General features: G+C 49.6%; 2 protein-coding genes and 1 long non-coding RNA gene across 6 annotated transcripts; 2 read left to right on the top strand and 1 right to left on the bottom strand.

The window, feature by feature from the left end:
* Positions 1-8,848: 8,848 nt before the first annotated feature.
* On the top strand, positions 8,849-15,659 carry ANKRD53 (ankyrin repeat domain 53). Of its 4 annotated transcripts, none has more exons than XM_055241519.1 (6): positions 8,849-9,217; positions 9,527-9,671; positions 9,989-10,188; positions 12,250-12,414; positions 12,891-13,011; positions 14,929-15,659. In XM_055241519.1, exons 1-6 carry the CDS (start codon positions 9,051-9,053, stop codon positions 15,616-15,618), a joined length of 1,488 nt encoding a protein of 495 aa, XP_055097494.1. In that variant the 5' UTR covers positions 8,849-9,050; the 3' UTR covers positions 15,619-15,659. The 4 variants fall into 4 exon arrangements, with proteins under 4 accessions (XP_055097494.1, XP_055097492.1, XP_055097493.1 ...); XM_055241517.2 differs by having other exon boundaries at positions 8,913-9,217; positions 9,425-9,671; XM_055241518.2 differs by having other exon boundaries at positions 8,917-9,217; positions 12,196-12,414.
* A 601-nt stretch (positions 15,660-16,260) lies between these two features.
* TEX261 (testis expressed 261) lies at positions 16,261-25,231 on the bottom strand. The gene is made up of 6 exons (XM_055241983.2): positions 24,980-25,231; positions 23,988-24,067; positions 22,122-22,275; positions 20,063-20,130; positions 19,228-19,330; positions 16,261-19,030 (listed from the first exon to the last, which is right to left on the bottom strand). Exons 1-6 carry the CDS (start codon positions 25,047-25,049, stop codon positions 18,915-18,917), a joined length of 591 nt encoding a protein of 196 aa, XP_055097958.1. The 5' UTR covers positions 25,050-25,231; the 3' UTR covers positions 16,261-18,914.
* On the top strand, positions 24,677-25,950 carry LOC134732469 (uncharacterized). Its single transcript, XR_010115669.1, has 2 exons — positions 24,677-25,034; positions 25,631-25,950. It is a non-coding gene; the product is annotated as an uncharacterized lncRNA (long non-coding RNA).
* Positions 25,951-26,404: the final 454 nt, after the last annotated feature.

Here is a 26,404-nt window from a genome sequence, read left to right as displayed (position 1 = left end):
GCAGCAGAGTGAGACAGGGTCACCCCCTGTCTCAATAACAAACAAATAAATACACAAATATCTTGATAAATTTCATGTGGAACATGAGCTCAGGAGCCTTGGAAGGGACAACCAAGGCCACAGAAGATGTGTGTGACTCTAAACAGCTCTGCCTGAGAGATGCTAGGTAGAATTTGGTTTGCTCCAGACAGGAAGGGAGGAGAGCTGCTAGGGAGAGGGCCTGAAGGACATGGGGGGTATGAGTGCAGAAGACTGAAGATCCCCAGTTAAGAAATGGGTGAAGAGTATTCTATAAATTAGGCTGCCTGATGTTCCTTTGAAAGCTGCCAACTTTTTTGTAATACCAGTCCCTCCTCTGTCTCCCCTTCCCCATCAACAGTGAAATCATGAATGCTTCCTAGGAAGGGAAATAAGGGTGGTTTGGGAGGATAGGACTTCAGCAAAGAGCTGAGTTTCATTTCTAGGTAAACGCGTTGTAGATGACGTCAGAATTATTGGATCAAGAGCTAGGACCAAAGGATGCCCTCCCCATTCCCATCCCAAGATAATTTATAGCCATCTTGGGGAAAGGTTTGGGTGTCTGCCGGGCAAAGAGTTGTTTTTATTTAATAACAGCTTTATTGAAATATAATTCCCATACTATACAATTTATTTACAATTGTAAGAGTGAAGTTTTTGGTATAGTCACAGAGTTGTGCATCCATGGCCACAATCAATTTTAGAACATCGTCATTACCACAAAAAGAAACCCTACACTCTTAGCTTTCACCTCACAACACCTCCCCACAATCCATTCACTCCTCAGCCCTAGGCAACTACTAAACTACTTTCTGTCTATGGATTTGTCTGTTTTATTTCATATAAATGGAAACATACAATATGTGGTCTTTTGTGACTGGCTTCTTAGCAAAATATTTTCAAGGTTCATCCATGCACGCATCAGTACTTCATTTCTTTTTATTGCCAAATAATATTTCACAGAATGGATATACCACCTCTCGTTTATCCAGCAGTTTATGGACATATGAGTTGTTCCCACTTCTTTGCTATTATGCATAATGCTACTATGAACATTCCTGTGAAAGTTGTTATGAGGACATGTTTTCATTTCTCTTAGGTAGATAACTAGCAGTGGAATTGCTGGGTTGGATGGTAACTCGGTTTAATGTTTTGAAGAACTGCCAGCTGCTTTCCAAAGTGGGTGCACCATTTTCCATTTCCCCCAGCAGTGGATGAGGGTTCCAATTTCTCCACATCCTCAGCAACCCTTATTATCTGTCCTTTTTATTATAGCCATATTAGTGGGTACAAAGTGGTATCTCATTGTGGGTTTGATTTTCATTTTCCTAACAATGAATGATGTTGGCCGTCTTTTCCCATGTTTATTGATCATTTGTATATCTTCTTTGGAGAAATATCTATTCACGTCCTTTGCCCATTTTAAAGTTGGGTTATCATTCTATTATTGAGTTGTAAGACTTGTTCACATATTTGACATACCAATTCTAGTCCTTTACCAATGATTTGCAAATATTTTCTCTCATTCTGTGTGTGTGTTGTCTGTTCACTTTCTTGATGATGCCCTTTAAAGCAAAAAAATTTTAATTTTGATGATGTCTTGTTTATTTTTTCTTTTGGTGTCATATCTAAGAACCTATTGCCTAATCCAAGGTCACAATGATTTATGCTTATGTTTTCTTCTAAGAGTTTTATAGTTTTTTGTTTTTGTTTTTGCTTTGATACGGAGTCTCACTCTGTCACCCAGGCTGGAGTGCAGTGGCATGATCTTGGCTACTGCAACCTCTGCCTCCCGGGTTCAAGTGATTCTCCTGTCTCAGCTACCTGAGTAGCTGGGACTACAGGCACGCACCACCACACTGGGCTAATTTTTGCACTTTCAGTAGACACGGGGTTTTGCCATGTTGGCCAGGCTGGTCTCAAACTCCTGCTCTCAAGTGATCCGCCCTCCTCGGCCTCCCAAAGTGCTGGATTACAGGTGTGAGCCACCAAGCCCAGCTGAGTTTTACAGTTTTGTTTTGTTTTGTTTCGAGACGGAGTCTTGCTCTGTCGCCCAGGCTGGAGTGCAGTGGTGCCATCTCGGCTCACTGCAAGCTCCGCCTCCCAGGTTCACACCATTCTCCTGCCTCAGCCTCCCGAGTAGCTGGGACTACAGGTGCCTGCCACCACGCCCGACTAATTTTTTGTATTTTTAGTAGAGATGGGGTTTCAGCGTGTTAGCCAGGATGGTCTGGATCACCTGACCTCGTGATCCGCCTGCCTCGGCCTCCCAAAATGCTGGGATTACAGGCTTGAGCCACCGCGCCCGGCTGAGTTTTACAGTTTTAACTGTTATATTTAAGTCTTTCATCCATTGTAATCTTTTATATTATGTGAGCCAGGGTTCCAATTTCATTCTTTTGCATATGGATGTTCCAGTGTCCCATGTTTTGGAGAGTCTATTCTTTCTCCCATTGAATTGTCTTAGCAAAAATCAGTTGACCATTAATGTGACAGGTTATTTCTGGACTCCAAATTTATTCCATTGATCTATATGTCTATTATTATGCTATTACTACACTTTCTTAGTTACTGTAGATTTGTAATAAGTTTTGATTGGGAAGCGGATGTGCTCCCACTTTTCCAAGATGGTTTTGGCTATTCTGGATCCCTTGAATTTCCACATGAATTTTAGGATCAACCTGTCAGTTTCTAAAAGGAAGCCAGCCTGAATTACGAGGAGAACTGCATTAAATCTGTAGATTGATTGGGGGAGTATTGCCATCTTAGCAATATTAAATCTTCTGATCCATGGACAGGGAGTATCTTTCTATTTATTCCGGTCTTCTTTAATTTCTTTCAACTAAGTTTTATAATTTTCAGGGAATAAGTTTTGTTCTTCTCTTAAATTTATTTCTAAGTATTTTATGCTTTTTGATGCTATTGTAAATGGGATTGTTTTCATAATTCCATTTTCAGATTGCTCATTGTATAGAAATACAAATGATTTTTTATATTGATCTTGTATTCTGTAATCTTGCTGAACTAATTTATTACTTTGAATCGTTTTTAAATGAATTCCTTAGGGTCTTCAGTATACAAGATCATGTAATCTATAGAGATAGTATTACTTATTCCTTTTGAATCTGGACGCCTTTCATTTCATTTTCTTACCTAATTTCCCTGGCTAGAACCTCTAGCACAGTGTTGACTAGAGGTGGCAAGAGTGGACACCATTGTCTTGTTCCTGATCTTAAAGGGAAGTCATTCAGCTGTTCACCATTAAGCATGATGTTACCTGTGGGTTTTTCATGGATTTCCTTTACCAAGTTGAGGAAGTTCAATCTATTCCAAGTTTGTTGAGTGTTTTATAATAAGAGGTGTAGAATTTTGTCAAATGATCTTTTCTGGGCTACTGAGATGATCATGGTTTTTTATCCTTTATTCCATTGATATAGTGCATTATATTGATTTTCAGACATCAAACCAAACCTATATTCTTGGGATGAATTCCCTTTGTCATGGTGCACAATCTTTTTTAATAGGTTATTGGATATGATTTGCTAGTGTTTTATGGAGGATTTTTGCATCTATATTCACAAGAGATATTGGTCTGTAATTTTTTTTTCTTGTGATGTCTTTGTCTGATTTTAGTAGCAGGGTAATACTAGCCTAATAGAATGAGTTGCAATTGTTCGTTTTTCGTTTATATTTTGGGAAGACTTTGTGAATAATTCGTATTAATTCTTCTTTAAATGTTTGGTAAAATTCACCAAACATCTGGACTTGGACTTTTTTGTCGGCAGTTTTTACTACTAACTACTACTAATAATAATGATTATCTTTAATTATTATATGTCTATTCAGATTTCCATTTCTTCCTGAGTCTATTAGTAATTCTCGTAAGGCAGGGATGCTAGCAACAAATTTTCTGAGTTTTTATTTGTCAGGCAATGTCTTTATTTTGCCTTTATGTTCAAAGATAGCTTTTCTGGATATAAAATTCTTGAGAGTTGTTTTTTGTTCAGCATTTTGAATATGTTACCCATTGCCTTTTGGCCTCCATTGTTTCTGATGAGAATTCAGCTATTAATCTTACTGAGGTTCCCTTGAATGTGATTAGTTCTTTTTCTCTTGCTGCTTTGAAAACTTTGTCTCTCAGCATTTTTAGTATGATGAGCTTAGGTGTGGATATATTTATGTTTAACTTACTTGGAGTTTGCTGAGCTTTCTTAAATGTGTAGATTAATCTTTTTCATCAAACTTGGCTAATTTTCAGCCATCGCTTCTTCAATTACTTTCTCTGCTCTTTTCTCTCATCTCTCCTTCTGGAATTCCCATTATGAATATGTTGGTGTGCCTAATGGTGCCCCCCGACTTTTTCTGAGGCTCTGTTTTCCTTCATTCTTTTTTCTCTTTGCTCTTTGGATTGCATAATCTCTACTGCCTATCTTCAAGTTTGCTGATCCTTTCTTCTGCAAGTTCAAATCCACCATTGTTCCTCTCTAGTGAATTTTTCATTTCAATTATTATACTCTGCAATTCCAGAATTCATTGGATTATTTTTTAATGGTTTATCTTATCGATAGTCTCTATTTGTTGAGAAATTGTCACCATACCTTCTTCTACTTTTTTAAATCATAGTTTCCTTTAGTTCTTTAAACATAGTTATAATGGCTGCTTTGAAGTCTTGGTCTGTTAAAGCTGATATCTGGCCTCTTTCATAGGCAGTTTCTGTTGTCTGCTTTTTTTCCCTATGTATGGGTCATACTTTCCTGTTTATTTGTATATCTCATGGTTTTTTGTTGAAAATTAAACTTTTTAGGAAATATATTGTAGTAACTCTGAATTCTGATTTCCCTTCCCCCCTCTCGGGCTTGTTTTTGTTGTTTGCTTGTTTGTTTAGGGACTTGGACAGGCTCTCATAGTGAAGTCCTGTTTTCCCTCAATGTAAATCTGATTTAAGGGGTATGACTTGTTCTTTAGGGTTCCTGTCCTGAGCAGACCTCCCCACCCCTACAATATAGTGGGCACCCAGATACCTGCCTTCCTCCAGATCTGGTCCCAAGAAGCAGACATTCCCTCTCCCACCCGTTAGAACCTGTCTTTCAAATTTTTCTTTCTCCCCCAAAAGCATAATCCACTTCCTTCCAAATGGATACTCCAGGGTGCTGTTCTGAAAGTCCTGTTTCTTACCCCATTACCACCACAGCCAGAACCCAGACTCACCACTGGAGGACTCCCAATTCTCACAGCCAAGTTCCCCCACCCTGCTGCCATCCATGGGCGAGCACGCTGCCTGGCCACAGTGAAAGTGTCAGCTTCCACAGCCTAGGCCCATCTTAGGGTGTGTCCCTTCTCAAACAAATGGATCTCAGTACTCCAAGCATAATTCTTTAATTTCACGTACCTGGCCATTTCTCTGGGGTGTACCACTCCTCCTCCTGGAAGACAGCATAGGGCCAGGTTCCAATGTCCCCTGGGTCTTCACAGTGCCCCTAGCCCACACAGCTCTTTTCTGGGACTATCCCACTGGTCCTAATTCTTTTACCCAATAGAGGCTTTAACCTCAGGAGTTTTTACTAGTCAGGCTTCAGTTGAAAGTGACAGAAGCTCAATCTAAACTAGCTTAAGCTTCAAGAGGATCCTGAGGTGGTTTAGAGAACAGATGAGGAGCATCTGGCCTTGCGCACTGGCCCTGGAGTGTGCAGACAGCGCCTCTCTAGGTTCTCCCCCAACTTCTCCCTGGTGGGCCTGCTCCCCTCAGCCTTCCATCTCCCTTGCCTAGAGCTGTAGAACCAGTTAAACTGGAGCCACACCCTTACCATCACCTTCCAAAGAAGAAATCAAACCTTTCTCTGGGCATTTTCTGCTGTCTGCCCTTCTCATGGTCCAGCTTCTGTTGTTCCACCAGGCGTTATGTTTGTCCAGTTGCGTGGCTGTGGCCAAGGTGTCTTTAGGATAACACATTCTCTCCTCCCGGGGACTCTGCTAGTTTCCTGTTTCTTCCTCCCTTACTCTATTGACCCCTCTCCCTCAAAATCACCTGCAGCCTCTTGCCTCCCTGACTGAGGCAGAAAGGCCTTAAAGTGGTTCTCAACCCTGGCTACACACAAGAATCACCCGGAGAACTTTACAAATACCAGTGCCCAGGCCCCAAACCAGATGAATTAATCAGAATCTGTAGGGGTAAGTCCCCTGCATTGGTGTTTGTACAGCCAGGGTTGCAAAACACTCGTATAGAGATGTAAGATATCCCAGGTCAAGATAGTGAGGATGTACTTGGAGAGGTACTGAGATGCTCTCTTCAACCCCACCACATACACAGGGTCCTGTTGTCATTATTAGAATCCTAACACCCCAGAAGCAACAATAGCCCAGGAAATCCTCAAACTTTATCCCTGAAAAGCACTGTCACTTTATCTCAACTTGAAGCCAGTTGCTAAGGCCCTACCTGGGGCAGATAGCCAGCATGATTTGCTAGTTTTGAAGGTGTTTGCCAGGTATGCTGAGTCCTGGCTACTGGGGTTGGGGGACAAGTGCCTTCTCAGAAGACAGTATCCTGGAAAGGGAGAAAGGTGATTCTGGATGGATAATCTGTATTCTTGTCCCTCTCTGCAGGTCACTGTGGTCTTAGGGGACCTTCTGTCCTTTTCTTAGGGGAAATACCTGGAATGCTGGGGTACAGAGGAGAGACTGTGGTAGGGGTGGAGTGATGTAGTCAGATATGCCCAGAGTTGACCCTGCAGCCACAGGAGCCTTCTTATAAACTTGGGGTCATTCCTGTTGAGAAGGGATGAGAATGTGGATGGCTCAGTAAGACAACACTGATTCAAGCAACAGTTATTGCTTAGCTACTATATATTCTAAAAAGTCAAAAGGCAAACTGAGGAAAATATTGACAACAAATATAACATACATAAAGGGTCACTATGCTAATAAGTTTTACAGATCAGTAAGAAACACATTAAGGCCCTCAAAGAACCACGTGAGTAAAAGAATTCCTAGAAGACAAAACCACTGATAATTAAATGTTTAACCCTTGTTGGTAATCAAAGAGCCACACTAGAACATCATTTCCACTACCAAATTAGTGAACGTTTACTTAAAATCCTAATATCTGATGCTAGCAATGGTTTGAATAGTTCTTCTTTGAGTAATAGCAGATTCACAGGTAGTGCTTCTCTGCTAGCACCATTCTCATTGTTTGCATTCCTTCATTCCTTGTAAAGTAGGTGCTATTATCCCCATTTTGCTGCTGTAGAAACTTGTAGGGACCAGCCCCACAGGGTGGATGGGTTTTTCTCCCCGTGTGCGGAGACGAGAGATTGTAGAAATAAAGACACAAGACAAAGAGATAAAAGAAAAGACAGCTGGGCCCCGGGAACCACTACCACCAAGAGGGCAGAGATCGGTAGTGGCCCCCAATGCCTGGCTGTGCTGTTATTTATTGGATACAAGGCAAAAGGGGCAGGGTAAGGAGTGTGAGTCATCTGCAATGATTGATAAGGTCACGTGAGTCACGTGTCCACCGGACAGGGGGCCCTTCACTGTTTGGCAGCCGAGGCAGGGGTAGAGAGAGAGAAAGGATAGCTTACGCCATTATTTCTGCATATCAGAGACTTTTAGTACTTTCACTAATTTTGCTACTGCTATCCAGAAGGCAGAGCCAGGTGTACAGGATGGAGCATGAAAGTGAAACAGGAGTGTGACCCCTGAAGCACAGCATCACAGGGAGACGTTTAGGCCTCCGGATAACTGTGGGCGGGCCTGACTGATGTCAGGCCCTCCACAAAAGGTGGTGGAGTAGAGTCTTCTCTAAACTCCCCCAGGAAAGGGAGACTCCCTTTCCCGGTTTGCTAAGCAGCAGGTGCTTTTTCTTTGCACTGATGCTACTGCTAGACCACGGTCCACTTGGTAACCGGCGTCTTCCCAGACGCTGGCATTACTGCTAGACCAAGGAGCCCTCTGGTGGCCCTGTCCGGACATAACAGAAGGCTTGCACTCTTGTCTTCTGGTCACTTCTCACTATGTCCCCTCAGCTCCTATCTCTGTATGGCCTGGTTTTTCCTAGGTTATGATTATAGAGCGAGGATTATTATAATATTGAAATAAAGAGTAATTGCTACAAACTGATGATTAACGATATTCATATATAATCATGTCTATGATCTAGATCTAGTATAACTCTTGTTGTTTTATATATTTTATTATACTGGAACAGCTTGTGCCTTCAGTCTCTTGCCTCGGCACCTGGGTGGCTTGCCGCCCACAGAAACCAAGTCAGGTAACTTGCCCAAAGCCACACTGCTGATGTGCAGGGCACCCGCTTCACTGCAGGTGGAAGTGGAAGTGAATAATAACCTTCCTGGAAGGCAGTCTGCAATCCCATATTGACAGCTGAAAAATATTCATTCCCTTTCACCTAGTGATTCGACCCCCAGGAATCCATTCTAAGAAAACAACCAGAGTTGAGCCATTTCGTTCTCGGCAGCACATGTGAAACAATGGCACATCCATTATGACGCTGGGCTCTGGTTGCCTCATAATGTACGTTTAGTATGTGGAGTGACAATGCACGCTAGCTCATAATATAATATTATTAATAAGCGAAAAGAGATACAAAAAATAGTCATGATACGCATATATATTGCAATAAACCATGATTTCTGTGGGTGGTGGGATGGTAATTTTTAATTTCCACACTGAGTATTTCTGTTTTCTACTTATCAGTTTGATAATCGGAAACAAAAGCTAAGTGTCTTTGTTGTTTGTGTGTTTGATGCTGAGTTTCCCGGGCAGCAGGACTGGGAGGTTGAATGGGGGGGTCTTGGCTCAGGCTGGGAGCAGAGCGGCGGGTGGGGAGCGGCAGGCGGGCAGGGTCCCCAGAGGCGCCCGGGATCTGCCCCTCCAGCTAGAGAGGCAGCCGAACCTTAGCGGCCTGGAAGGGGCCGGGAAACCGCCGCAAGCGGGCAAGGAGCGGCCCCCGGGGGCGGGGCGCCGGCGGGTGGGTGAGCAGCCCGTCCGGCCCGGGTCCGAGTTCCAGCCCCGCGATGGCCTCCGCGGGCAGCACCGCTCGGCGGGCGGGCTCGGGAAGCTGGCACTCAGAAAGGGGAGAAGGGAGAGGTGCTCGGCCGCAGCCAACTCCACGTGGCTCCATGCAGCGCGCGACAGTCTCCTTGAAAGCCACCTGGACTGACGCGGAGTCCAAGCAGCCCAGGTGGGTAGCAGGAGAAGGTGTCCTGGCTGCGGGGAAGGAGAACCCGGCCCAGCGCCTCCCTGATGGGCAGGGCCTGGAGCGGGGGGGGCGGGGGGGCGGAGGCTGCGGCCCAAGAAGCCCGGAGAGCCAGGCGGGGGCCAGGGATCGCCTCCTGAGAGGTGCCTAGGTGGTGGCCCAGAGTCGCTTCCCCACTGCCCCGCCCACCAGCCAGCCCCTGCCCGACCTCGCAGACCACCTCCGTGCGCAGGCGACTGCCCTCGCCACGCCGCGCCGCCCTGCCTCGCTAACCCCGCCCCGCGCGGACCCCAGCCCCAGGGGGGAGTCCGACCAGACGGCGATCGACCAGACGGTGATCTGGAGCTACTACCAGCTGTTCGCGGCGGCTGTGGGCAACGTGGAATGGCTGCGATTCTGTCTGAACCAGAGCCTCAGGGAAATCCCCACCGACTACAAGGTAAGTTCTTGAGTGTGGGGGCAAAGATCAAGGTCCCTCTCCCGCTACGCTGCTCGGAGTGGTCACCTGGAGAAGAGATGTCGTTTTCTGGGTAGATCTTCCTAATTTAACTCATCTTCTGGCTGTGGAAGGACCATTTTTGGGGCAGGGAGGTTGGGTGGGCTGATGAACACACACTGGTTAATTAGCAAAAGGGTGTGAGCATTCCTGGGGACACAGGGAAGAGAGTGAAGGTAACCCCAATAAATTTATATAAATTGTGGACCCTGGGACCTCAGTCCCACTCAGCCTCCTCCTGCCTGCTCTGGACCTCACAGGGCTTCACTGCCATCCACTTCGCCGCCCAACGGGGCAAGCTTGCATGCCTGCAGGTCCTGGTAGAGGAGTACAAGTTTCCTGTGGACCTGCTGACCAACAATAGCCAGACACCCCTGCACCTCGTCATCCACAGGGACAACACCACCGTGGCCCTCCCCTGCATCTACTACCTGCTGGAGAAAGGTGCAGCCCTCAATGCGTGAGTCCAGCCTGCTTCAGGAGGGAGGCTTCGGGCACGGGCATGGCCCCACTTCCAGGCAGGCAAATCCATGCAGGACAAGCAGAGGGGCTGCTGGAGGTGACAAGGATTGGGTCCCACATAAAGCAGTCAGGAATCCACATGGTGTAGTAAAGAGACTGGGCTTTAGCTGGGCATGGTGGCTCATGCCTGTAATCCCAACACTTTGGAAGGCCGAGGCAGGCAGATCACCTGAGGTCAGGAGTTTGACACCAGCATGAACAACATGGAGAAACCCCGTCTCTGCTAAAAATAAAAAATTAGCAGGGCGTGGTGCTGCATGCCTGTAATCCCAGCTATTTGGGAGGCTGAGGCAGAACTGCTTGAACCCAGGAGGTGGAGGTTGTGGTAAGCCGAGATGGTGCCATTGCACTTCAGCCCGGACAACAAGAGCGAGACTCCGTCTCAAAAAAAAAAAAAAAAAGATTGGCCTTTAACAGACCTAGTCTACATCCAAGCTCTGCAACTTGCTAGCAGACAGCAGGACCTTAGGCAAGTCACTCAACCTCTAAGCCCTAGTACTCTGGCTCCCAAACTTAGGTGAACATTGGAATTACCTAGGGAGCTTAAAAAATATGAACACCTGGCCCGGTGGCATGGTGGCATAGTCCCAGCTACTTGGGAGGCTGAGGCAAGAGAATCGCTTGAACCCGGGAGGTGGAGGTTGCAGTGAGCCGAGATTGCACCAATGCACTCCAGCCTGGCAACAGAGCGAGACTCCGTCTCAAAAAATAAAAAATAAAAAAATTAGGCCGGGCACAGTGGCTCACGCCTGTAATCCCAGCACTTTGGGAGGCCAAGGCGGGTGGATCACGAGGTCAGGAAATCAAGACCATCCTGGCTAACACAGTGAAACCCTGTCTCTACTAAAAATACAAAAAAGTTAACCGGGCGTAGTGGCGGGTGCCTGTTGTCCCAGCTACTTGGGAGGCTGAGGCAGGAGAATGGCGTGAACCTGGGAGGCAGAGCTCGCAGTAAGCCAAGATTGCACCACTGCACTCCAGCCTGGGTGACAGAGTGAGACTCCGTCTAAAAAAAAAAATTAAAAAATACAAACACCTGTGTTCCAATCCAAAGGCTGTGATTTCATGGGTCTGTGGTGTGACCTGGGCTTTGGAAGTCAGAAAAGATCCCCAGGTGCTTCTAGCTTGCAGCTAAGTTTGGGAACCTCTGTCTCAGTGTCTTCAACTGAAACTTGGGAGAATAGCAGTACCTATCACATGGGACTACTGTGATCACTGAAAAGTGCATGGCATATAGAAGACTGCATTCATTCAAAGTATCAAGTATGCACTATGTGCTAAGCACTATGCTGGAGTCACAGAAATGGTCCCTCTCCTCATGAAGCTGACATTCTAGTGCAGGAGCAGACAGTAAATTAGCAAACAAATAAATGAACAAAATCCTGACAGAGCACGGGAAGTGGTTATGAAAAAAATTAACAGGGTGATGATGTAGGGGGTAAAGCAGGTAGGGGGAGGATCTATTTTGGATGAAGCAATCACCTCTAAGGAGGTGACATTTAAATTGGAACCTGAAGACAGAGTGAGCCAGCCATGCAAAGAGCCAGGGAAAAGTGTTCCAGGTAGAGGTAACATCATATGCAAAGACCATGTGTTGGGAAAGAGTGGGCAAGGTCAAAGGATAAGATCGAGGAGGTTAGGCCCGGGTCATGCAGATCTTGTGGGCATACGGAATCTGGTGAGGCATACGGAAAGGGCAGGGGGCTGGTTGGTTTAAGAGTGGATGAGGTTAGCGGTCTCTGAACGAAGCCAGCTCTCCTTCCAGCAGTTCTTAACTGTCACATACCTTCTAAAGTCAGATTTTTACTGTTCACTTAGTCCAATTCCTCCCTCTACAGTAAAGGAAATTGAGGTGCCGAAAGGGAGAGACATAGCTAGGATCACCCAGTGGACTGATGGTAGAGCAGGGCTCGGAAACTGGTGTGTCCATCTATCTGATGGGCAGATGCTCTTTGTCTTTCCTTTCTGCCCTCATCCCCACTGGCGGGGCCTTCCACAGTCAGACATGCAACGGCTCCACGCCCCTGCACCTGGCAGCCCGTGACGGCCTGCTGGACTGTGTGAAGGTCCTGGTGCAGAGTGGCGCCAATGTCCATGCCCAAGATGCCATGGGCTACAAACCCATTGACTTCTGCAAAATATGGAACCACCGTGCCTGTGCCCGGTGAGAGTGTGAGAACCACCTAGAGCCTGCCCACCCCCTTCCCCTCCCTCAGCCTTTTCCCTGGGGCCCTCACCACAGCTGAGCCTTTAAGGGGAGGGTTGGGAATCCAGACAGCTGGAGGATGCGTCTACTGCCCAGGATATTTTGGATGAGGCAATCACCTCATCACCTGGGCTGGGGGGTAAGTCTGCCCAGGTCCCCTGCTCTCTGGGTTGATCACTGCCCTCCTTTCCTGCCCTGGGGCCCCTGGCTCCTCAGCAGGAGGGTGGTGACCAGGTCATCAAGGACTTTCCTCTTTCACCTAAAGGAAGTAGGGAGCCAGAGGGCCCTGGGCAATGGGGATGGCTCGTCTTGCTCATCTCCCTCTGGCCACTCCCCTCATCCCCATCCAAGCTCTCAGCAGCAGCCAGTCTTCCCAGCCCAGGTGGAAGCTCTGTCACTGTGGGATGACACCCCTGCCCCGACCTTGGCACCAGGTTCTTGAAGGATGCCATGTGGAAAAAGGACAAGAAGGACTTTGCCCGTGAGATGAGGAAAATGAAGACGTTCATGAGCCAGCTGGCCCTCATGGAGCACAACTACCTGACTGAGTATCAAGTAAGGGGGACAGCAGGGGGGCCAGGGGACAGCTGCTACCCAGGCATGTGAGCAGAGGGGGCAGTGACAGACATATTGTGGAGGAGTGGCTAGAAGCACTCCCACCCTGAAAGAGCCACCCTTTCGCCTGTACTCCCACCGTGTACTCTGACTGGAATACCACTCTTTTAAATAAGCCAGTGTTTTGGTCAAAAGACTTATCCTGTGTTAGAAAGCCAATTTAAGCAAGCTTAAATTCGCAAGTATTTCTGGGCCCCTCCTAGTGTACTGCCTCTTTCAGGATGAGAACCTTCAATGAGACCATGGCCCTGCCTGTAACTGGGGCTCACACTCTGGTTAAAAAGATCCACCCTTCCTTCCAGCAGGCACTGGGCATTCACTCTGTGCTAGGAACCTGCTAGACCCTGAGGTCTAAAGATGAACAATATGTGGTCCCCACGCTCAAGGAGTTTAGAGTCTAGCAGAGGAGGCAGGTTACAGGCCCATCAAGGAGGAGAGGGTCCAGGAGGGTGTCAGGAGGCATGATGCTTAAGAGGAGTCTTGAAAGATGCGCAGCACTTGGCTATATGAAGGAGGGAAGGGCTAACCAGGCATAAAGAGCAGCCGCATGGAAAGGCATAGAGGCACCTGGGAACATGATGTATGCAGAGAATGAAAACTCAGAGCAGCTGGGGATCAGATGTAAGTTGGAGGCTGACAAGATTTGGCAGGGGCTCACATCAGTGAAGGACCTTGGCTGGGGAGGAAAGGGGATTTTAAGCAGGCGTAATTACATAGGGTGCAAAACCCAAAAAACTCAGAAGATACTGGGAATCTTAAGTGAATCCTGGAGTGGGGAGGGCTTTGGGGCTGCTGACTCCAGCACACCAGGTCTGTTTCAGCTCCATTTCTCTCCAGTTCTCAGCCCTATCCTCCTCTGATGTCAAGGTCACCAGTCCTCAGAGTCACACACTGTCCAGAGGAGGCAAGGCCCATCTGTTTCCTGTAGCTCTAACCTTTTCCAGAAGCTCCTTGCATCTCCCCTCATCTCTTATGGCCTCAATTCGATGAAGTGTCCATTCTTGTTCCTTTAGCTAGAACTAAAGGAAAGCCATATGCTGACTGACTTAGGTCTGGGGCAAGGTCTGATGGAATTATTATGATTGGCTTAGCCCAATCAGAGCCTGCGCCTGGAGCTGGGTCAATCTCCAAAGCCTCTGATTGCTTAGCAACAGTCTGGGAGTGAGATAGTGAGAAAATGGTGGTGGGGGAGGTTCTATGACAACATATGGAAGGCTCCGTGGAGGCAAGGACAGAGCTAGATTGAGTTGCTGCCACTGGGCCTGGAGAGCCAGCCAACTGTATCCTCCCTACATGACTTCTCAAGGCCCACCACTTCCAAGAAGTGTGTCCACATCAGGCCATCCGGTCCTTTCTGCTTTCTCTTTCCAGGATCAAGGATACAGTGTGCACTTCCCATTTGCCTTTTCCCCCATCACACCAGAGACTCTCTTATGGCAGGACATGTCTCTACTATCAGACTGTGGATTCCTTTGGAGAAGAAGGGAATTGTCTTTCTGTAAGGCTTGAGGTTTTCCCTAGGGCAGGGACTGTGTCTCCCATGTCAAGTTGGAGTCTCACCTAGGGCAGAGGCTATATCTCTCCCATCAGATTGGAGATCTCCCCTTTGGGAGAGGTGCTTTGTCTCCCCACTCAGCCCAGGGGCTCCCTTATGGAAAAAGTTGTCTCCCCCATCGGAACACCAGCTCCCATAAGGTAGGTGTTGCTCCCATCAGACTCAGAGTTTCCCTCCCATCAGACTCAGTTTCCCTCATCCTTCAGACCGTGGTTTCCGAAAGCTACAGCCACAGGACCTCCTTGCACAGAAGTAGAGGGCAGCAGGCCTCCATGACTCTCTTGTGCCCTCTGTTGTTGCAGAAAGAGCACAAAATTCTCAGCGAAGCTGCTATCAGAAAGTGGCTCCACGGCAAGCTGCACCCAGGCCACTCTCTGGTCTCTAATACCAAGCAAGCCCAGGCCACCGCCCTCTCCAAGACCCCAGAGCAACGGGGATCTCAGCGTTCCAGGAGCTTCCACCCCTCTGTGGAGGCGCGCCTGCAATGCATTCCACAGCCCACGGAGATGCCCAAGCCCATCTACAGGAAGCCCACGGTCAAGCGGCCCACGATGTGGAATGTTAGCAACAACCCCACCAGAACCCCCACCACCCAGATCAGCCACTCGCAGGGCATCCGCCTGGGCGTGCATCCAGACCCCATTCCGGAGCACGACTTCAGCAGCTTCCTGGAGGTGAGGCCTGATGGGCACGGCGGTGCGCGGCTGCACACAGTGGACGGCCACTGGGTGGCGCCCGTGCCGCGGCTGCCTTTTGAGGTGCTGCTCCGCATGCTGTACCCACGTGTATGGCCGTACAGAATGAAGGTGCCCCAGGGCTTTTACCCCATCAGCATGAGGGAAGTGCCCAGGAAGCGGCACCTGGGTGACAACACCTTCTGGACTGACACTCTGGCCATGAACCTGCGTGACACATTTGATGAAGCCTTCCTGGCAGCTGTGCGATCTCATCAAGGACTCCCCGCCCTGCCCTCCCCACAAACCAACCCATAAAGTTATTATGGCTACCTCTCCCCCTGAGGCAGCCCAGTGAAGGCTGAAGTGTGGCAATTTGCGTTGTGGGTGGCGAGAAAAGGGGGAGGGGTGCCTATGGGCTTCCCACTCCCAAGCTCGAGAATAGGAGTCCCCCTTCCCAATCAAAAGCCCAGACCCCAGGCCTCCTTTCTCTCTGCAAATAAATGTCTTGGCACCACTGCCCCCCCGCCAGGAAATCCAAGTTAGGTTCAGAGTGGGGGGGTCAGGCGCTATCCTTCACCTTGGCATTGTAAAAGTTGTCACATTTTGGCACCGCCACTGCCCTCCCAGCCCTAAGGGCCCAGGCTTCCAGGATGGAAGGACCCACTGGGAAATTCTGTTTCTTTTTCAGATTAAGCCCTTCCTGCTGCAGGCTCTGAGACCCAGAATGGGGTGGAGGGCAGCTAATATGTCCCCCTGGCATGGGCTTCCCTGCTACTCTGGGCTGCCATCCTTATTGCCAGCAGCCACTGAGGTTTCTGCAGTTCAGGGAGGCATGGGCAGTACATCAAGGGAGGGGAGGGATGTGTGGTTTCCACCCGAGTCTATGAAAGCACTTGTCCTTCCTCCAGGAAGTTAACTGGCTTCCCCGTATCCCTTTGTACACATCACTACAATTCATTCATTAAACAAACATTTATTGAGTGCTTTCTAGGTGCCAGGCACCAAGCCAGGCACTGTTAATACAAAAATTCCAACACAATCCTTGCCCTCAAGGAGCTTACAGTCTACTGGGGAGATGACCATTAGGCAGGCAAGTGAGCCCAGAGTGATCGGTGCAGTATGCCAGGGTGGGGGTCAGGAGGAGAGGGTATAGCCAAAGCTCCTTGGAGGAAGTCAAGTCTAAGTTGAGATTTGACAGAGAAAGTACCCTTTCTCTGTGACCAAAAGAAAGGAGGAATCAGAGTGGCAATGGAGAGCCACTGCATCTCTGGATACAGGAGGCTGGGCCCCAGAATGCAAGAAGGCAAGTGATGAGACCAGAGAGGTGAGCAGGGACCAGGACACCATGAGTCTCACAAGCCATGCTGAGGGGTCCGGACTTTATCCTGAGGGCAGCAGGGAGCCATGGAAGGTTTTAGGCCAGAGAGTGACTTGATCAACTAGGCAATGCATTTTAGGAAGATAGCTCTGGCCACGGGATAGAGAAGCAGTAGGAGGCTGTCACGATAATCCAGGTGAAAGCTGATGACAGTGGGAGTGGCTCAAATCAAGAGATGTTAAGGTAGACCTGACCGTTTTGAGAGATTGGATGTGGTGGGCAGAAAGAGAAAACAGGAATACAAGAAGTTTCCTGTCTGGCTCCTGAGTGATCTCGGGGTCAAGGGAAGTACCCAGAAGGGATAGGTTCGCAGAAGACAGCAAGTACCATCTGGGCCGTGGACCTGAATTGTCTGTGCACCTAGAAGGCAGCAAAACTGTGGTTCAGGTGATCAGGAAGGATGTTGGGGCTGGAGGTCAACTCTAAATTCCTCACCTTCCTTGAAACTATCCAGATGGATGGGCTTCCCTAGGGAGCCCACAGCAGAACCCTGAAAGACCCTACTGTGCATGGGCAAGTGGAGAAGCCTGCACAGAAGCCTGAAAGGAACAGCCAGGGAGGTAGGACAACTAGCCACAGAGGTGCCAAGGAAGTGCCATCCAAGAAGCAAGGGGTGATCAGCCATGTCAAATGCTGCCCAGATCTAGTAAGACAGGAAAGGGGTCTGCTGGATTTAGCAACCCCTGGGAGAACACTGGCAGTAGAGTGGAGGGGGCGAAGCCACATCATCAAGGTGAGGAACCAAGCAGCAGAGGGAGGAGAGTAGGGCCAGCTGTCAGCCCAATGGGAGGATGATGCAGGCTGCCAGTATCCCCTGCCTTGTCTACCCTGGTGTGCATAGGAGAAAAGGGCCTGGTAATCTCGTTCACACTAAGAGAAGACCAACATGTGCTCTTCCTCTCAGGGAAAGGGGAAAGCTGGTATTCTTAAGAGAAGGTAAATGCTAAAGCCAAGGAAATGAAGGGCTATGATGGAACTCCAGGCATGATATAGAGGAAATAGTTTCAAGCACAGGGGTTTTTCCAGTGGCTTAAAGGTATCACATGTGTACAGTTCATCTCTGTACCTGCCAGCCTCACTTTGAGGTATAGAACATGGCCAGAAATGGCTCTCATGGGGACTTCATTCCAATATGTACTGTTGAGCACTTGCAAGGCACTATAGTTGGAGTGCAAGGTCAACAAATGCAGGTCTGTGCTCAAGACCTGGCCTGCCTTCTTAGAAGGCAGATATATCTCCCCAGGAGCCAAGAGTGCACAGAAGAGGGCCAGGCCTTGGATGCTCTTAGAGTGACAGACAGCTTCTCCCATTAGTCCCATTTCTTTAAAAACAGGCTGCCTGGAAGCTAATTTTTATTTTGTTTCTCCTTGAGCCCAAGATAGTATTCAGCCAGAAACCACTCCTTTTCCCAGGGGAAGATTTATAAATAGGATATTGTAGATGTTCTTCTGAAAATCTAGCCCAGTCCTAAATTGTCCCCTCTCCTACTCCCAGTTTGACAGTCACGGAGCCTTGGGGAAAGAGATGGAAGAGAGTGCATCAGAGAGGCTGCCTAAAGCCCCAATTCCCACTCCTTGAGCGGGCTCAGCTCCTCACCCCTGCACCCTTCCCATTAAGGGCCACAAGAACAGTCCCTTGGGAAGGGCAAGACCCAAACCCAGAAAAGGAGTCCCTGGAGCAGAAAAGTGAGTCCAGTCCAGAGCAGAAGGTTAGCAGGAAGAAAGGAAGGTAAACTGTCAGGGTATTAAGGCAAACAGTGCCACCTAGAAGCTTTATTCAAACAGAAATCCGCACTTGGATAGAAATCACCGTTCAACAGCAAAAACTATTTCTGTTGGGCATGCCAAGCCATGGCCCCTCCCCATGGCCACCTGCCCAGAGAACTTGTCACCATCTGCTCTTAAGCTTCACAGACCCTGCCCTGCCTGCCCCAGCTGGGCCAGAACCTCCTGACCCACCTTGGAAGGGACAGGGGAGGACTGAGGGACCTCGGCCTCCTGGCTAAGCAGGCTCTGCCACCCTCTTTGGTGCCCTTTGAGGTTACAGCCTCTTGCAGCATCAGATCTGAGCCAAGCTGAGCCCCCCAAGGAGGGTGGGGATGGGGCTTCAGAGTTGAGGGGAGGAAAGCCAGGGCAGGTGGTAGGTGCCGTCCCGACTTCCGGTCCCCACCTGGCATAGAGGCCCAGGGGCCTGACTCTCCTGATCTTGCCCCCACATCCTGCCCGCATGGGGGTCAGTATATCTTCTGACGACTGGGTAGAATGGCCTCTTTGATGAAGGAGAAGACAACCAGGATCCCTAAGCGTTTGCCCCGCTTGCCTTTGGTGAAATAATTGGAGACGACATCATCTGTGGAGACACAGGCAAGAATATCAGAGAGAGAGAGAGAGTGTGTGTGCGTGCGTGTGTGTGTGAACACGGCCCTCCCAACCCCGAGTCCAGGTGTCTCCAACACAGGGCTAGACTCCGGTTCCCTCAGTGGATCCCTGCCAACCCAGGTCTTGCTGGCTTGCCCCCACCTCGGCCCCTTAAAAATCCCTTCTCACCTCCTGGCTGCATGGTAGAGGGCAGGACGTTCTCCCCAGCCGAAAGTGACACAAAAAACGCAAAAGGAATTATCCACAGGCAGAAAGTGAAATAGGCCAGGACCTAGCAACAAGAGAGAGAGAAGAGGGTGCCCCGGAGGTGCCAAGATTGGGCTGGGTGTGGTCACTGTGTGTTGGTCAAGAGTGCACAGGGGACCACACCTGATCTCCGAAGGGGGCCCAGGCCTGGGAAGCGGGGAACGCCACCCTCAGACATGGAAATCCTTCTGTGGGGAAAGGTGGAGGCTGAAAATGACTGAATGTGGCCACAAACCCCACATCTTGGTCACTAGGACAAGCAACTCCCCTGGACTGAAGGAGGCAGACAAAGTGTTAAGCCATGACTGACTGACCCACACTCCCCAAAGAAGTGACCTTGCTCCTCCCAGCAGAGGTTCAAACTAGAGCAGCAGGGTGTGGAGAAATCGTGGGAGAAGAAAACCTTGGCAGCCACTGGGAAAAGCTGGGGCTCAGGGGTGCAGTCCATCCCTGCCCTGTGAGGACTGTGTCAGAGAAGGTCACCCTAGAACCCCTTCCTGACCTCAGGATGACCCCTCCAGGGGGACCCAAAGGACTCACTGAGGAAGAGCAGTGTCCTCCCCACCTCAGCCAAAGGAGCTCATTCTGTCCCCATCCACACTGCTTTCTCAAACCATCTATGTTTTGTTTTTTTCAAACATGTAATCCTTGAACAGATTCAGTTTCAAATCATAGCTAAGTTCACAAAGTAAACCATGCAAGTTCCTTTTTACTACCCTGTCCCTGTTAACAGCTGAATGTGCTGGACACTTCTTACCTCTGAGAAGGGATAATATTCTTCTGCAAAAAACTGAAATGCTAGGTAATGATTCACCACCACTAGTCCTGTTGAGGGAATGAAGAGTCAGTCAGTTTAAGGGGAATAACAGAAAGCTGTACTTTTAACTTCAAAAGGCCCTCAGAAGTTGGGAGCCTCCATGGAGTCTTAGGCCTGACTTTACACTCAACTCAGAGTAGGCTACTGCCTAGAACTGTTTCCCATCTGCTAAAATGGGAGAATGAGCCTCAACCTGCCCACTGCACAGGGCATTCCGAGTAAAATTAGAAGAAGGCTCTTTGCATGTTATAAAAATGAGACTTCTATGTTACATAATCCAAAGCATCATGATAATGAACCTCGTTTTTAGTGGATGTGAGTGCTAAAGAAAGCTCTCCCACAGTGACAGGTGGGGAGAAATCATGGGTGTGCAGATTAGATGCCCCTAAGACGCTCTACTCCAAACTGGGCAGCAGGGAGAAGTCTTGCTCAAATAAAAAGGCTCTCACTCCTCAGGAATAAAAGGGCAAGACTCGCTAGATGCTTTGAGGTGCAGTCTTCAGGTTCCTCAACATTCTGGGGGAAGGGGTCCCTCCTCATCCTGCCCCCAGGTAAGGCATACCGGTGTGAACTGATACGTTCTGGACACACACACACACACAGCCACCCCTCCTTGGTGTGTAACTGAGATTATAAAAGAGGGCACGTGTGCATACCGTGGACACAGGCTGCTCAAGAGACAGTCATCCCTGCTGGTTCCCATGGTGAGGTGAAGGGCAGGCACCAGAAAGAACATGTGCCCTGAAACTGACTGTCCCCTCACACACACCTCACAGCAATTCCCATGTCTCCTTTCTTCTCTCCTGCCTCTCCCATTCTAAGGCAAAGACTACAGTTCTGCTATGCCTAGCCACACTCTAGGGCTAAGAGATAATGGGAGGTAGGATAGTGCCTGGTGCCCACAAGATCTTTTGGAAAAACTCATTTAGGCATCAAAGGGCAGATCAAGGGAGTGAAATCGGGGAGCCTGCTGCTGAGGGGCTGGGGGCAGGACTTCTTCCCTGGGACAGAGGGGCCTGGTCTCCATGGAAGGGCTCCCTAAACAAACCTCTGCTGAACAAATTCTTTGGTGAAATCACACCAACACCCAAGGAAGAAACCAGTTTTGGCTTTAACAATACGCCCTTTGTGTGGATAATATTCACTCTCCAGGCTCTCTCATAGAAACAGAAAAGTCACTCTAAAAAACCCCTAACTCCATCTGATACCCTGACTGAAAGCTAGGGTAGCCAGCAATGATGAACAGGAGCAATGGCAATCTTGGCAACCAAAATACTTTCCGAAGCCTTTTCCAGGAATATCTATAAATACCTATGTGCACCTACTATATGCCCACTGAGTCTCCCAATAGTTCTTTCAGAAACATCCTCTCTGAATAGATGGAGAAGCTAAGGCCCAGAGAGGGCCAATGATTCCCCAGGGTCAGAAAGTGGTGGCAGGGCAACACCAAGAAGACTGGGTCCTCCACATCCAGGCTCAAGCCCGAGGCAGCAGCAGCCAGTGAGAATGAGATGAGAAGCTGCAGCCCCCAGGAGGCATTCACACCAGGCCAGAGTCTGCAAGGTGCTCACAGCCCCACGAGGCTCCAGTCCTAACCATGACTTTGGGTCAGAGGACTGGACGGACAGCTGCCTGCCTGCCTGCCTACCGGAAGGGCTTTGGGCTTTTTCTGGCCAAGTGGTTTTTTTGAGGCTGGAACTGCTCAGTTGGGGGCCCTGCCTCAGCCAATCCACATCTCTTCTTTCCCAAACTCTCCTTCAAACTTACCTCTCTGGGAAAGCCCGCCCTGTCTGAGCCCTCAGCCCCAACAAATTCTATTCACTAGAGCCAAGGTGGGCTCTAGAGTCCTCAGCAGTAAGAACCGCATCTTCCCAGCTAGCCTGGCTTCCTGGAGGACTTCAACAGCTGGCTTCCTTTTTCTGTAGCCCCTTCAGTGCCCAGGATGGAGATGGGCACACCCAACCACATCAGCTGCCTCCCCAACTCTGTCCCCTCTCACCACACGACAGGATGAAGTTAGGCGAGGTCAGCATGATGAAGGGGAAGGTCTGGAGGAGGCCAAAGTAGACGAGGTTGGTGAACAGGCCCACTCCAATCATGCTGGTGGGGAAGCGCTCAAAGACGTAGAGGCCGATCAGTACAGCGGTGGAGAACTGAAACAACCAGAGGCAGACAGTGCAGGGCACTTCTTCCAGGCAACCTTCCTGGACTCACCAACCCCCAGCCCGCTCTAGGCAGCACTAGGTTCATGCTTCAATCTCCTCATTTCACAGGTCTGGCCTCCCCAACTAGGTTCTCTGCTCCCAAAAGGCAACACTTTTTTTTTTTTTTTTTTTGAGATGGAGTCTCACTCTGTCATCCAGGCTGGAGTGCAGTGGCACGATCTCCTGGATTCAAGCAATTCTCCTGCCTCAGCCTCCTGAGTAATTGGGACTACAGGCACGCACGACCACGCCCAGCTAATTTTTGTGTCTTTAGTAGAGACAGGGTTTCGCCATGTTAGCCAGGCTGGTCTCGAACTTCTGACGGCCTCCCAAAGTGCTGGGATTATAGGTGTGCGCCACCGCACTCAGCCCATTTCTCAAACTTTTTGACAGCAACCCACAGTAAGAAAAACATCTGCCAGGCGTGGTGGCTCACGCCTGTAATCCCAGCACTTTGGGAGGCCAAGGCAGGCAGATCACCTGAGGTTGGGAGTTTGAGACCAGCCTGACCAATATGGAGAAACCCCATCTCTACTAAAAATACAAAATTAGCCTATAATCCCAGCTACTGGGGAGGCTGAGGCAGGAGAATCACTTGAACCCAGGAGGCGGAGGTTGTGGTGAGCCGAGATTGTGCCACTGCACTCCAGCCTGGGTAATAAGAGGGAAACTCCATCTCAAAAAAAAAAAAAAAAAGAAGGAAAAACATTTTACACTGTGACCCCAACACATATATACATATACATATACACGATTCAAAGCTCAAATTTCAATTCTATTTATGTTCCTTTTTTAAAAAAATGCTGATTGTGACCTACTGAATTAACTACACAGCCAAATAATGAATCATGCCTACAGTTTGAAAAACATTACTGATAATGACCTACAGTTGTCAGTGCTTAGCAAATGACAGTTGGCTGAATGAGGGGCTGATTACTGTGCCAAAACCTACAAGCTGGGCCTCTGGACCAGAGCTGAGGGCTATAGTCTTGCCTCCACTGTGAACCCCCAACCTCAGCCATGCCCAGAGTGCAAGTGGCTGCTGACACCAGGTGACCTGAGGGGCTGTGGGCGCTTTCTCTCCAATGGCACCCCTACCCCCAGCCTTTCCTGCAGCTGAAGGAAGTCTGTCCGCCAGCAGTCACCCCTATGGCTTTGACATCAGTGGCAAGGACTGTGTCTTCAGTAACAGAAGCCTCCCATGAGACCAGGAAAGGGTGAGGACAGCGAAGCTGTGCCAATCTTAGGACAAATCACTTGATCCGATTAGAAAGATGGCAATGAACATATACACAAAACTGTCTTATGGCTCCTCTAAGTTTTAAATTCTGTGAGCAGAGCAAAGGGCTGAAGACAGCGGGAGACAGCTAAGCAAAGTCAAATCTACGGTCTTGTCAACAGACAAGTACACTTGGCTGTCACCTTAAAGACTAGAGAACAAGGCCTGCAGTGAAACAATGCCACTTGGGGAAGGCGGCCAGGAAGATCTGGGCCCAGGAGTGCAGACCCAAAAGACAGCGTTCAGGGCAAGGAGGTAAGAGTGTATGCTCAGGAAACAGCAGAGACACAGGCCTCATCATCCATGCCAAACTCTCCGCACTTCTTGCTTTTGAGGCAGGGCAAAAGAGTGAGGAGGACTCCTGGAGAAAGATGCCACTTACCCAGATCATGTATTTGATGATCCTGCTGGTGGCCACTGTGTATTCTTCTATCAGTTCTGCCAGGTAATAGAGTCCAGCTGCTGCAGGGTGGGAGGCAGGGAGACTATCAGCCAGGGTCACTCCCACCATCCTGGTCACCCCTCTCTCTGCAGCCCAGTCCCCATCCACCCTTCATGGACCCCAGAAGGTCAAGAACAAACCAAACATCCCATGTGTTGCCCTTCCAAGTCTGGAGAAGTAAAACTTTCTTAGGGCAACTAAGGACAAATCTCATAAAAATCAGTGAAAGTCTGCATTTGATGCACAGTACAATGATAACCTCTGGCTCAGAAAATGGAATTTCACGTATTCAATAAACAACTGCTGGGCACTTGGCATGAGCCAGGTCCTTGGGCTGAGGATACAACTGAACAAGACAGACAAGGGTCCTTCCCTGACCCAGCCTGGGAAAGGGAAGGGGAACAGTAGGGAGAGACAGACGAGTTCAGTGTGAGAAATGTTACTTTAGGGAAAGGACAGGGCACTGCTGGACCATCAACCCCTGTGGACTTCCCGGAAAAGATGACATCTCAACTGAGGCCGAATGGGAACTAGCCAGAGGAGAAGTGTCAAAGGTGGAGAGAGCAGGAAGTACGAAGGGCCAGAGGAGCAAAGGCGGCGGTAGGCGTTGGGGAAAATTTCCGCGCGGCAGGCCCGCGAAGAGTGGGAGCCGCAGCGGTTAGCGGTCCGCAGGCGCGAGCGCGGCACTCGAGTCACCCTTTCCCGGGCACTGCCGGAGCGGACTTTGTGACACCTGGAAGGAGCCGCGGTCAGGCCGGGCTGCCAGGCTCGACAGGAGGGGCAGGATCAGGCGGGATGGGATTGGGGCGGGGAAGGCCGGGAGCGCCGGGCAGTGGCCCCCCCGAGTGGCTACGAAACCCCCGCGATGCGACCCCCAACGAGCACCGATGCCGGGGCGGGAGCCCGCGCGGGCCGGGGTCGTGCAGTCTCACCGACGGCCAGCGTGATGAAGGCCACCTGGATGAAGAGCGACAGCCAGCTCAACAGGTACATGAACCACATGGCGCCCCCACCCGCCCGCTCCCCGGCCACCGGGACGGGCCTGCGCGCTTCGGCTCCGGCGACACACAGCCGCCACCGCCGTTGCCGAAGCGTCCCCGCCCGGCGGACGGCAGGACGACGGTGCGCCGCAGTCGAGAGAAGCCCGGCCGAGTGTTGCCCGGGGCCAGGCTCGCGCTAGCGCCGCCCGCCGGAGGGGAGGGCCAACCGCCGCTGCCCCGCCCGGATCCACCGCTCCACTGAGGGGAACGAATGCAGACGGCCGCAGCCAGGGGGAGGCGGGAAGGTCCCCAGGGGCGGAGACGACCAGGCGCCCATACGGGGCTCGGAGTGCAGCCTCCAGCCCCTCCCTGTGCACTCCCGCACCAGCCTGGAGGTGGTCCAGGGCCGGACAGGGCCGCCCGACCGCGCCCCAGCAACCTCCCCAGAACCTGCCTCCCGGCAGGTTGCGGACAAATCTGTCTCTTGCGATCGCAGGTGACAGGGACAAAATTATTGAATTCCTAATATGTGCCACGCTCTGTGATAAAGGCGAGGTGTGTTCTTGTCGGACATTTGAGCAGATGATGTAAATCATTTTATAGATGGGGAAGCTGGAGCCAAAGGAAGTTGCCCTGGGTCTTGCACCTAGGAAGCTGCACAATCAGGAGTTGGGGTGATTTTAATCGGTCATCCTCCGGCCTAATTCCCCTCTAGGCTGTTCTTTTGGGGTACGTTCTGCACCTTTGTATCGCCTGCACCTCACCCCCTGCCGGGCACGCAGGGCGTCCGCTAGGCGCTGGATGCATTTACTACACCTCTGGGAGGGTTCCCTGAGGGGCACCTGGAACCGGTTAGTCCTTGTCAACAAGTCTCCCATCTAGTGGCCGAGACAGGCATGCAAAATAAAGTATGTAGAACAAGAGTCTAGTAGGCTTATTTCAGAATCATACTTTTCCTGCATAAAAATACATATTCCTAAAAAAACAATTACCGTATGAATTAGCGATTCTACTTCTAGGTATATACCCAAAAGAACTGAGAAAGCAGAGACATTTGTATACCAATATTCACAGCATTATTCACAATCGTCAGAAGAAGGAAGCAACCCAAATGTCCATCGGTTGACGAAAAGATAGACGCAAAGTGCTATAAACATACAATGGAGTATTATCTAGCCTTGAAGTGAAATTCTGACACATGCTACAACATTAATGAACCTTGAAGGCATGATGCTAAGTGAAATAAGCCAAATAGGGAAGGACACACACTGTATGATTCCACTCATATGAGGTACCCAGAGTGGTCAAAATCATGGGCAGAAAGTTAAATGGTGCTTGCCAGGGTCTGGGGGACAAAGAATGGGGAATTACTTTTTA

The sequence above is a fragment of the Symphalangus syndactylus genome, chromosome 14 (genome assembly GCF_028878055.3).
Source record: "Symphalangus syndactylus isolate Jambi chromosome 14, NHGRI_mSymSyn1-v2.1_pri, whole genome shotgun sequence".
Lineage (NCBI taxonomy): Eukaryota > Metazoa > Chordata > Mammalia > Primates > Hylobatidae > Symphalangus > Symphalangus syndactylus.
This window is presented reverse-complemented; position numbering and strand designations above follow the sequence as displayed.

Excerpts from the sequence above, each read along its gene's own strand:
- ANKRD53 (XM_055241517.2), top strand. The coding sequence starts at position 9,051 with ATGGCCTCCGCGGGCAGCACCGCTCGGCGGGCGGGCTCGGGAAGCTGG. Across the intron at positions 9,672-9,988 it reads AAATCCCCACCGACTACAAG|GGCTTCACTGCCATCCACTT; the intron begins GTAAGTTCTTGA and ends TGGACCTCACAG. Across the intron at positions 10,189-12,249 it reads AAAGGTGCAGCCCTCAATGC|TCAGACATGCAACGGCTCCA; the intron begins GTGAGTCCAGCC and ends GGCCTTCCACAG.
- TEX261 (XM_055241983.2), bottom strand. The coding sequence starts at position 25,049 with ATGTGGTTCATGTACCTGTTGAGCTGGCTGTCGCTCTTCATCCAGGTG. Across the intron at positions 22,276-23,987 it reads TCATCAAATACATGATCTGG|TTCTCCACCGCTGTACTGAT; the intron begins GTAAGTGGCATC and ends TGGTTGTTTCAG. Across the intron at positions 20,131-22,121 it reads TAACTTCATCCTGTCGTGTG|GACTAGTGGTGGTGAATCAT; the intron begins GTGAGAGGGGAC and ends TTCCCTCAACAG.